General features: G+C 37.5%; 1 protein-coding gene across 1 annotated transcript in view; it reads right to left on the bottom strand.

Annotated features, from left to right (window-relative positions):
• Positions 1–12,970, bottom strand: part of LOC149541220 (developmentally-regulated G protein 1) — a 192,322-nt gene that overhangs the window by 169,733 nt on the left and 9,619 nt on the right. Inside the window, exons 2-3 of the mRNA XM_089802231.1 lie at positions 6,474–6,563; positions 2,123–2,190 (exon numbers count right to left, since the gene is read on the bottom strand). Of these exons, the coding sequence (XP_089658357.1) occupies positions 2,123–2,190; positions 6,474–6,543 (138 nt within the window). The 5' untranslated portion in view covers positions 6,544–6,563. The remainder of the gene's footprint in view (positions 1–2,122; positions 2,191–6,473; positions 6,564–12,970) is intronic.

Genomic DNA, 12,970 nt, shown 5'->3' with positions numbered 1-12,970 from the left:
TATAAGGTAATTAACAATATTCAGTTTTGGGCTAAAGTTTGTAAAATACTGATTCGCCCCCACCCTACCCCGACCCTTCTCGGTATTCGCTATTTCTAACAATATTTGCATTTCCAATTAGAGTGGCGCCATATAGAGATATAGGGGTTGCTATTGGCTACAAGGCTAGAATTAAAAGTATATATGATTATGACAAAACTTGAAATATTGTTTTAATCGAGCTTAGCCAATTTGTATCTTCCAAATATTATAATACTCCCACTCTTCACACCAAATATAGGATGAATGTTGATGAGTGATGGTTTGTACATGAACAAGGCACCATTTTCTTGCAGCACCTTGCAATTAAAATTCTCACTCAAGTATGTGTTTTTTTATTTCTTATTTTATCGTTTTCCATTTGATCATTGTATCTTTTCATTCATATTTTATCATTTTTCATTTGATCATGATGCTATCATATCAAAATAATTTATTTTGTAATTCATGGTTTAACTTATTAAGTTTTGATTTCTATATTATAAAATTAAAATACCAAATGTTGCATGCAAACTCAACAGGATGCAAGTTCTTCTTTAGCTCTAAAGAATTACAGTAAATACTCCTACATCCACTCTGTCATGTGCAATCGTCTGGGAGCAAATAAAATAGAGGATTTAGTCTACATACCCTCCAACCTTTATCTATAGTCACATAAGCAACTGGAATACAAGAAGGGTGTGACAGAGAATGAAGCTAGATGGAAAGCAGTCATCAATGGTCTCCCTATACTCATTGCCATGGCATGCAAAAATCTAATAAAATAATGAAATATTTCATCGATTATTCAAGGACTGAATAAAATGGCAGATCCCAAGTTATAAAAATCGAAGCTTGCTGGATGACACCCTAGGCTTCTGCAAGTCTTGCAATGATATCTTTTTTGGTCATTGTCTCTAAGAATGCAATAAGCCCATCAGTACTCAGGCAAGTGCAGGATTTGACCAATCCTCTTCCTCGACTTTGATGAATAAGTGGACAAATGCATGGGATGGCTTGGGCTCATTCCTGGATACCTTAAGTCTGGTTTTTAGATTCTTAGCTTCGTCTGATTGTTCACTTTTACAATTGTAATCATCTCTTTTATTTATTATAAAAACAACAAACTATTAAATATGGCAGAAGCAATATTAATGATGATTACAACCCCACAGTTATTATGTTCTTTAAATAATAGCAAGGCTAATTGATTTTTGACTTAAAAGAGATGTTCTTTTGTCCCATTTATGTAAGCTTCACAATGGCACAATATTAAGGCATGGAGTTGGCATGCTTTTCACGTGTGTAACCTTCATATGTTCACTCAGCTTTTCACTCTGCATGACCTTCTGCAAGTCAACCAAGTGAGTACTGGTTTGGTGGGCATTTTTCTTCACTATAGGCAGGTACTAATGGTGCCCTGCAGGGATTTAGAAAAAGTCAAACCAAGTGTCCTGGCCTAAGGGTGATGCCATGGCAGCGATGGTTGGTTAAGGGTTCTCTAAGCATGCTGAAAAACATGCACATGGTTTTGGTGGCTAGGGTATTATTTAATATTGTAAGCACTCACTAATTATCACTGAATTTAGTTTCTCTTTGTATGGGCTCCTGTAAAACAATAAGCTTATGTTTAGTTTTGGTGTTTGCATGAAGCTTGAAATGGCAATATTCAAATCTGACAGTTCTAAGATGACATGGCCATTTTATTTGAACTTTTCATCTTTTTGTATTAGCATAGGCAAGGGCCTCAAAAGAATCCTCACTAATGTATCAGACAAATAGTAGTGGTGTCCGTGATACAGAAACAACTAAAATATAGAGGTATAACTATAAGTGATATAGAAATGACTACGAAAAAAGCTAAGTTATTCAGGGAAAACTGGCCAAAAAGTATATACAGCCTTAGTTTCATTGCATATTGAATTTTCATGTGTTACTCAAGCTTGCCTGTACATAAGAGTTGTAACTAAAACTGAATAGCATCAGTAGGACAACCACTTTGCGAACATAATTATCATGAAAATTTATGGTTAGACAGACAGCTAACACAACAAAAATGATGTTAAACTTGGAACTAGAAACTTCTGGCAAGAAATGCTCAAACCTTAGGTGGCTCCAACAATTGTGTCCTCAACTTGGCTATCTTTGCTTTAAGCTGTCCCAAATGGTATTCTGCAATAATTCCAAGATTAGTTAGATGTGACCTATCACCTTCTTAACAATTTTACAAGTTCATAATTATGATGAGCAATCTGCCTTGCCTAAGCAGAAAGAACATATATTTTTAACAAGATAATTATCATCAATGCACTTGAGATTACATTATTTTCCTTAATGGTATTTATGAATCAAACAGAAAATTAGATGCATTGGAATCTTATGAAACACAACCATATAGTAGTGAGTCTTTTCCAAAAGATTCACATTCAAATGTGTTTGTGTCATATCCCCCTGTTAAAGCCATTTAAAATTGTACGTTAACAATGAAATTATATATATTCAAAACCCATTTATATATCAATAGCATCTGGTAATTATCCAAGACATTAATAATGACAAAGTTTATATTTGACTATATTCAATATATTTACAATATTAATATAATTTCATCTAATATTTAATTACATTTATTATTATGTAACTCTAATTTCATATTAAAATATTTAATAATATAATAACATTGGCGATAATGTAACTTTAATAACATTGACAATACTGTGATTTTCATAACATTTACATTAATATATTTAATAAACAACTATGTAACAATAGTGGGAATAATAATGCCAACCAAGTACCGTTCGAATCAAGAGGTGCAATGGAGACAAATACAACCCCTCCTCTGAACTGGTGTGGCTGCTGACGGGGGTTATTTGCACATAGTCCTCACTCTCCAACAAGAATCAAGGAATAAGAATAAAAAACGGACAAAATACAGAGGCCTGCGATTTGACAGAACGGCATAGCAAGGAACAGGAAATCACCGAAAGAACGGAGCAAGGAAACAGTATAAGTAACTGGCAGTCAATACAGTCAAGGGGATAAGTATTAACGGAAAAGGTAATGAAGGACAGTAGTGCACACTAACACATTACAGATAGATCAGTCCATTTCATATTCTGGTTACAAGAAATGGAGTATTAAGTTTACTATTCTCAACAGGCCATAATGTGTGTGTGTGTGTGTGTGTGTGTGTGTGCATAGTTGTTATATAAGACTTGTATAATTATGGATGGTGCACAATACAGAGAGATAAGTCCATTTCATCTTCTGCTTACTATAAATGGAGTATTAAGTTTACCACTCTCAATACAGGCCATCACATATATATACAAAATCATCCATGCATATCTGCTGTATAAGACTTGTATAATTATGGATGGTGCATGAATATTCTGTGTTAGAATATAAAATAGATGTTATCATCACATTTTATGTAGTTTTCAATTACAAAATATATTTGTAATTTTAAGCATATAAATCCATCTTAATTACCATACAAATGATGATATGAATAAAATCTATACTCTATACACCATGCCGTGAAATGGACTGGCTATGTCATACAAGACCATTAGGTAAGGCCTGTTGTGGAATGAGGATAGGATAGGCTACATCATATAAAGGCAACAGGTAAGGCCTACGGTGGAATGGACACTGGTTACATCATATAAAGGCACTATCTTGGGAATAATGACTCTCGGAGGAAGTGATGGCAATAAGAGGAATGGTGAGGCCCACGAGGTACACCACTCCATGAGATTTGTAGCCAAGGGGGATAGAGTATCTGCCTTTGGGCCTAAGGCTGGGTAACAAGGCAGAAGTCCTTCGTCCAACACTAGAAGAATAGAAAATGATACATAAAAACAGTAAGAATCTTGTCATTTTGTTATCATGCTAACAACAAAAGTTGTTTATAAATAAATGTATATATATAATATGCAATTGCTCTTACCTTTGCAGGATTTATATCAAGCTGTTGAAGTGAAACCTGTCATTTAGTCATTTCTCTAATCTCAGCTATTGTAAATGTATTGTGGGATATTAATAAAAGAGGATTCTAGGTGGGGACATTACAGTTTGCCTAATAGAAGAACAATAGTCACCAGGGGAAAATACATTTTTAGAGAGGGATGCATATCATATTACAACAAAGAAGATGGGGATCATATTAGCTGAAAGGAGTTCCTACAAAGTTCAGTCTAACTAAAGCTAAAAAAGCTGATACCTGAGCCTTTCCCCGAAAACAAATCATATACATACATACGTCCATAAGTACATACATACATACATCAGTCCAGCAGGATCTGGAGCTTTTGCCATCTTATGGTGTCATGATGGTACTCCAAAATGAACTCCATCTCCACCATTAGATTAATTATACTCTCAAGAACACATCACCAAAACCACAAATTTTAATTCACACAATGTAATACCACATAAGCTTAACAGTTTCACCAAGTTCTGCACACCTGCTATGTTATACTGCCAGAAACAAAAACTGGATATTATGCACCAGCAGAGGACAAGTGGTTGTTTTCCTTGTAACTGCCAAGCTGTCCCTTTGTCTTCTTCACTTGTGCATTAGAGCAATATAAGTGTACAACATTACCTTTGAAAGTCCCACCAAGTTCTGCACACCTGCTATGTTGTACTGCCAGAAGCAACAACCTGAATATTATGAAACAGCAGGTCTTCCAAGGAGGAAGGTTTAAGTACTACTGCTGCACTTTTAGTCTGGCTTTGCCATGCCAAGCTCCTGCAGCACACTTCTATGATAGTCTTGCTATCTACTTTCTCCCATTGTGCACTTCGGTAGTAGCTTTTCCACATAAATGTTCTATTCAATTACCTAGAGAAGAGTTTGAGGGAGGGGAATCTCTTCTCAAATGCCAGAGGCACATAAATGTGAAGATTTTCCCATCCAAAAAAATCCTCAACACATATTGTCATTGTGGCTTTTCCAGACAAACATGCCACCTCTCTCTATGGTCAAATTTTAATAAGTGTGCTGTTAACCATTCAGATTCAGAGAAAATCAGTCTCGAGCTCAGTACTAGGGGTTATGAAGATTCAACAAGCACTAGGGGTTATGAAGATTTATGGTTTTGATTAAGCAGATTTCGACCATGCCTTCATTCAGTGGTTCAAGTAACTAAAAGATGTATTATCATGTTGTTCCTGCCATTTGTAAGGTTTTTTTTTTTTTTTTTTTCAAAGTTGTGGCCATTACTGACAATTCCAGGCATCAAAGTGCTCTTGATTCAAGGTTTCAAATGCAAAACATTAGCAAAATACATGCTTGAATTTCCAGTGTTCCATGGGATATCTGAAGGTTTATATAGACTTCTACTTTCAGAAATTTATAATTTTAGGTTTATATCATGCTTGAGTTTCTAGTGTTCCGTGGGAGATCTGCAGGTCTACATGGACTACCTTAAATCAGGATAGGTTTGCATTAAATCAAGCCTGTGGCATATGTGATTAATATTTTTAAATCTCTTGATACTCTTTATCCTGCCCTATAGATAAGCAATTTGTGCACATAAACGTTTAATGTTAGTTGATACAAAGCCTATAACACAGAAACTAGTGCTCAGTAAATCTGCCATTTTTATAATTTTGGTAATTAAATTGAATTAAGTTTCTCAAGTTTTGTATTAATGCTCCCTAATCACTAACAGTTTTGTAAATCACTTTGAAATTATGATCATCATCTGATATTTGATCTGTTTAATTATCTCCCGTTGATTTTGATCTACTAGTTTTTGCTTTAGGTAATTGTACGCATTTGTCCATTTTCCCATCATATATTTGTTATAATGGAATTCTAGTTCCTGTTTTATCCACTAAGAAAATGAGTTTGTTCATTTGTACTTCACCCTCCGTTATATCTGTAAAGCTCATTGCAAAGTTACTGTCAACATTCATGCACATGCATCTAAAGCAAAAACATAGTCAATCAGTAATTTGTATTTATAGAAAACTCCTCATTTAAATCTTGTAACGTGTGCATAGTAGAAAGTTATTTTAGAAATTTTAGTCTAATATTAAATTTAGGTTTAGTAACGTTTAAAGAAGCTTCCTCTTACAGTTTAAAAAACGGTTCTACCAAATGTGTTGTTCCATTTTGTTGTGTCTCGTGACAGACAAATCAAAATGCTAACAACTAGAATGAGTATGAACAAATGATCTATAATAGAACTTTGCCTCCAGTAAAAGTCAAACCAATGCCAAAAAAAAAAAAAAACTCAAATTTGTATGACCTAGGAGTATCTAACCTATGATCTAGGAGTCAAGACTCAAAACTTTTGAATCCATTCATAGCATTTTTCCATGACTAGTGGGCTGCAAAATTTATACACATTCTTAGACACATAATCTCATGGACCACATCAAGGATCCATGATAGATATGCTGGCAAATATGGATTGAATTAAGAGAAGCAAACAAACCTGTAGCTTTATTCTTTTGTGTCCGTGCCATTTCGAATTCTATCTCCTTGATTTTCTCTATGATACCCATTGTGCCTGATTTATCTAGCTCTGCAAGAAAAACAGAGAAGTCAGAGCTAATGATTGTTGCGCTAAACTTAAAAAAGAATCCACTATGCAAAGTACTAGAGGAGTTCAGTATAAGGTCATAATGAAGCTGTAAAGATTTGAAGACTGGTATAAAACTCAACTGTGCATTTAATGCCATGACTATAAAGCAAAGAGTATGGCTTGAAATTAATTGAAAAAAAAACTAGAAAGTTGTTGATTTCCACACCCTGTGCACAGTTCAAATTTCATACAGCATAATATTAGAGACTTCAGATTCCCATCTATTTTACACCAAGACTCCAAGATGGATTTTTTGGGAAGCAACTTCTTGCGGGATGGCAAGGAATGGATATTAAATATATAGAAAAAAATTAAATAGGAGATTTTTAGTATTCATAATACATATTAATTTATAATAATATTGAGGAGGAATTCATCATATAAATTATAGAACCTTAATACAATGTACATAAATTTACAACTGAATTGAAATTTCAAATTCCATGCGAGTCAATGCACAAATCAAAAACATTTCATTACTTACATAGTCAATGTGAATATACATATCAACTCATATTTTTAACTGAACATATTGTAAACTGAACATGCTTACCACTAGAAACAGTCAAATGCTCAATCCCTCATATTCAAGTGACAGCATATACAGATAAATATACAAATACATACATACAAACATTTATGGATGTGCTTACCACTTGGAATAGATAAATGTATGTTTGCTCATATAAAAGTAGTAGCTTTATAATATTATATACTTAACTCAGGGTTTTGCAGATTCTCATGTTCATATGAGTGATGCAAGAGTTTGATTGGATGTCTTTTGCTTTTGCAATCACCTTATCTTACATCAGATAGACTTGGGACAGATTTAATTCAAAAAAACGAAGTTACTAGAGGAATGTTTTGCACAACATACTGAAGTAGAATTGAAAATTTCCATAAATATAAGTTTAGAATTACTTATGCACTATCACAAGCATAGATAGGTGTCAAGTAAATTGGGCATATTTTGATTCAAGTACAGATATTTCCCAGTTAATTTGTGCACATCTAACGATTTGAATGTCAATAGTATTACTGAAATGAAATTTTCCTTTACATTACTCATTATTTCATTGGCTACATCAACTGGTGCTCTCTGAAACCAAAATTAAGTCAAGAATTGCGGCAAGCTGATTCACAATCATTAATCTTTAAAAATCCTGAAATTGAAATTGTTTTTCTGGCTTATGGTTGCCAAAAACTGTGTATTGGAAATGTTGACAGTAATGTTTCATTCATTCTGGGCAAAATTTTAATAACTGTAAGAAAATGTCATCTATATCATGAGCTATTTGTAAGATGCCACAATAGTTTCATCTGGATGCTATTGTGTTTTTCAATTTTTTGTTTTTTATCTGGCTGCTTGCCCTTATTTGTAGAAGATCTAGCCTCAATGAGCTCATCAGGATGAAGATCACTGAGAGTCTTAGCCTAAAATTTCAGCCAGAGAGTAGATGTGCCAACATCAGGAGCAGGAATAACTAGGGCTGGAGGTGGAATAAGATCTGCAACAAGTGGAAGATTAGCATCATCCAGAGGAAAGTCAGGTGGTGCATCATCAAATTCTGATTTTGCATCATCTCTCCCATCAGGTGGAACAACAACTCAGAGGCCTTCAAAGGTGGATCCTCATAAATCTGCTCAGATGAGGAAGAGAAAAATGGTCCTTTTAATCTAAGATAAATTTACGTATTAAAAAATGACAGGAGAAAGTAGGTGCCAGCTCAGGTAAGCACTAAGAAACAGAGAAATAAAATGAAAGTTTGTGCCCAAATGGCTGAGATATAGAATATCGAACAAGCAGAATAGGAAAAAGACATTCAAATGGCACTAATGAAGCTTGTTTACATCCACCTACGCTTCTCCCTCCTTCAGTTTACTGAACTCTTTTGGAAACTCATGGCCTTCTTTTCCTTCCTCCACACTCAAAATGTTGCAGCTCGGAAAGACCTCATAGTCTTCCATTTGCCAATGTAGCAATCCGTTTACTGAATCTAGGTCGTCATCAATTGACCCTCCTTCTAATCTCAGCACCCCTTCGTCATGTGGTTCCATCCTTTTTTTCCCTTCGTCATCGTTCTCGCCTTCGCCTTCTAAGTCCGACGATGCTGCTTCTTCTCCTACCATTTGTGTATGCAAATCGATTATAAATCTCCTACCTCCTTTCTCCATGGACAAGGTGTTCCTTTTCCAATCATGCTTTACCTTAGCTTGCACCAACCACCCCCATCCCACGATGGTGTCGTACCCTCTTCTCTTTTGTGGGATGACCACGAAATCTAGTAAAAATGGTTGTGTCCCAATTGTTACTGGCTGTGCCATCAGAGTGCCCAAGGGTTTTATCCCATGTTGATCTGTTGTAAGTAATTGAAAGGTGGGTGGCCATAGTGTTGGTTGTCCAAGTTTTTTCCAAATATCTTCCGGCAACACGTTCACTCCTGATCCTCCATCTACTATTGTATTCGTTAGCACCGTACCTAGAATGCCCATCTCCACCATTGCTGGGTGTCTGTCGTAAGTGCTAGTAGCATCGGGTCTATTGTTGCTGCCATGGTTGTTTCCTTACTATCCTTTGCTTCCTCTGTCACTTTTGGGGACGGTGTCATATTTATAATAGCCGTACGCAACTGTGTCATAGTGAGAAGAAGATCATTTAATTTAATTGATACTTCCGTTTGCATTATCTGTTTCACCATGTTTTGTTCCACCAAGTTTCTTTTCGGAGTCTCAGCAGTGTCTTTTACTTGTGACTTCTCCGCTTTCATTTGCTTCTCTATCTCTGTTTGGGCTTTTTGTAACCTCTCCTTTTCTTCTTCCGCATTCGGATATTTTGCTTTCCTCGCCTGCTCCCGTGTGATCGCCAACACGTTCTCATCACATGTTTCAATACTTAAATAAATTTACGCCTTGCTTTGGACATTTTAAATCTTCATGGTCCCCTGGACTGTTAGAGTAAATTATTTATTACTCTGGGTGCTTTAGCTCTCTTAGGTGCATATAATTAATATTTTATATTAATTATATTGTTCAAACCTAGCTTTCTTTCCTTTAGGGTTTTGTTCACCTTAAAAGGTTGAACTTTTGTATTTTGTTTTCATAACTTAGAATACATTTTTTACCTCTCACATTTCTAAGAACTTCTAAGCTCTATTTTTTCCGTTTTCTGGCTTCTCTTCATTGCACGATATTTGCATGCAGGTGTTCTTGAGGGTCTGTGAAGTTGGATTTCTCAACTTCTACATGGTATCAGAGCCTCCCTGCTGCTTCCTCGTCTAAAGATTCTCGAAGCCACGATTCGCAGTCAGAAACCCTAGCTTTTTCGGAGTATTTTTTCTTCAAAAGGGTGAAGGGCGAATTTTCGGGGCACTTTGGGCTAAAACAAACGCCGCCATTAGATCCGGAAGGTCGTTTGTAGTCAAAATACATAAAAAAAATTGTTGTTTTTGGCCTCAGGGCGTTTGGGAAAAAAATTTAACCCCTCTGGACGCCGTATAGACACATTTATCGAGAAAAATCAAAAAAAAAAATTAAAAAGGTGGGGTTTTGGGCCGCTCCGCCCACCGGCCACCCCGGCGCCACCCCGCAACCGCCGTGCCGCCCGCGCTCGGCCACAGCCCCGCTGCAGCCGGCCCGCCACCTCCGCTGCCCGAGCCACCAACCCAGCTCCGCCTCCGCCCCACCGCCACCAGCGGCGCCGTCGCAGCTGCCTCCACCAGTTGACAACAGCATTCCGACTGCTAATGTCAGAAAACCAATTGCTGACGTCACTTGCCGGTGACTTTTCCCGACAGATGCTGACGTCACCTTTCCGATTGATGACATCAATTCCCGGTAGATGATGTCATTTTCTGGTTACCGGATTTTTTTTCCTGGCGAAAGCCAGGTAACGACCATACGGGCATCAATTTTAAGCCGGTGTTTGTAATTTTCCAGAGAGCTTTGTTTTTGGAGCAGCAGTCGGTTTCTTGCTCATAACTTGAGCATACGGACATATTTTTGCGATCCGAAAGAAGCACCGGAAAGCTGACTCAGAGACACAGACAATGATGCTAGTTTCGTGTGATTTCGAGTTCGTTTGAGCTTCCAAATTTGGCATTGAAGTAGAGGCTTCTGTTTTCCTCTTCTATGCATCCGAATTCCAGGTTCTTTTCTCAATTTTTGTGTTTTTCCATAGTTGTTGCTTTGGTTTTGGGGGATATTTTTTATTCGTTGTGGGGGGGAGCATTTTCTATTCTGTAATTTGCTTCAGAATCAGACCCTTCTACTTCCGTCTTTTCTTTCTCTCAATGTCGGATCCTTCTGTGATCCAGCTCACGCCGCACAACTATCACACCTGGAAGACACAGATGACCAAGCTTCTCATGTCAAGAGGCTTATGGTCTTGCCTCGATGCGAACCAGCCAGCTCTTACACGCCCTTATGAGGTTCTTCAGCACAGAAACAAAATGGATGAAGCCATGGGACTGATTGCACTAAACATCTCTGATAGTCTACTGTTTCATTTGGATGGTTTGACCACTCCACGAGCTTATTGGCTCAAATTTCAGACTTTGTTTGGCCAAGTGAATGAGTTCTGGGCACTTCAACTTGATGCAGAGTTGACTTCTTTGACACCTGACAGCTTTCCCACCATTGAGGACTTCTTGATGAAGTTCAAATCTCTGCGCACAGTTTTGCAAGGATGTGGTAGAAACAAAACAGATGATGAGTGTATTTTTTTATACTCTCAAAGTTGCGAGGACAGTATCAGATCTTTTCTTCTACTTTCTACTCCACTATGGATGCCTTGGGTAACAGACATCAGATGCCCTCTTTTGAGATTTTCTGTGACAGGTTAACTCGTGAGCAATCCAAGCTCACTCAGATGGATTCAATTACAGGTTCACCATCACAAGCATTACTTGCCAAGGATACACAGGAGCAGAAGTCAAAGCAGATATCTGATTCCTCTTCTCAGCACTCTACTGATCCATCCTCTTCTTCTAAGAAGAAAGAGAAAAAGAAAACTGAGACTCCTTGTTCCTATTGTCCGAAAGGAGCTCATAATGAGGCACATTGTTTTCAGAAGAGATTTGATGGCTATGAGAAATAGATTGCAGATTTGCAAGCCCTTCTTCAAAAGAGCTCTATTTCATCCCCATCCTCTTCTACCTCACAGGGGTCTGCTTTTCAATCTTCTTCCACCTCTTCGACATGTTTACTAGATTTTGGACAGGGTCATGCATTACGGGCTTCCATTGCCTTCCCTTCCCAAGTCCCTTGGATACTAGATTTCGGTGCTTCTCACCATATGGCATCTTCTCAAGAGGTCTTCTCCTCTATTGAGACTTCTCTGATTCCTCATATTCTCATGGGGAATAACACTACTCTAACAATCTGTGGGAAAGGTTCAGTTCGCATTCAGGATGGCACATTCCATGATGTATTGTATGTTCCATCTCTCTCTGCAAACCTTCTCTCGATGTATCAGATTACACACAATGGATCAAGGAAGACAGTTGAGTTCACTGCAAATTCAGTCTACATTTGGGATAGTGCAACAGGAGGCCTTATTGCTTCAGGGATAATTGATCATACCACTCGTCTCTACACCTTCTCACACTTTGGTCCACCATCTCCATCATTGGAGCATACTTCTTCTCTTTCGCGAGAGCATCATGTGGTGCAGTCAGGACACGTGAACCTTTGTATTGTTCCTGAGATCACCACACCTCATTGCGTTGAAGTCTTTTCTTCTTCAACTCTGTCGGACTCTCCAGCTCCACTCATCGAGCCTTCAGGAGCACTTGTTGCGCATTCCATAGAGGACGTTCATCTCCTCTTTCATGACAGTGTCAGCACACCTACTTTGGGGATTCCTTTTCAAGATCCTCATGTCTACTCCTTTGAGCATCAGTTAGGCCTTCCTGTCATTCAATGGTTTCCTTGTTTTGTGCCCTTGTTTCTTCCGCATTGGAGTTCCATTGGTTCATTTATTTCTACAGGGACTTCATCATTCTGGGGGGACTTTGCTGTCTCATCTCTCTCTCATGTGGGGTTTGTTTATGGTTTTGAGAGAGTCTCTTGAGCCATAAATTTTTTGTTGTTTTCTTCAGCATGTTTGTTCTATCTCTTTTTGGAGAGGGGTTTTTCCCACTGGGTTTTCTCCTTTGTCTCCGGTTCACAGAGATTTCCTTGTATTGGGTACCTGATCAGGCCTTGTTGCTTGGACCCATTTTTCCTGCTTTCATAGCTTTGCTAGGTTAGCTTCCTCCTAAACTTCGCTTAAGGGGGGGTGTTAAAGTAAATTATTTATTACTCTAGGTGCTTTAACTCTTTTAGGTGCATATAATTAATATTTTATA

Source organism: Cupressus sempervirens, chromosome 9 (genome assembly GCF_028749045.1).
Source record: "Cupressus sempervirens isolate cs-2001-9-10 chromosome 9, ASM2874904v1, whole genome shotgun sequence".
In the NCBI taxonomy this organism is placed as follows: Eukaryota; Viridiplantae; Streptophyta; class Pinopsida; order Cupressales; family Cupressaceae; genus Cupressus; species Cupressus sempervirens.
The sequence above is the reverse complement of the archived record's forward strand: the minus strand, read 5'-3'. Positions and strand labels throughout refer to the sequence as shown.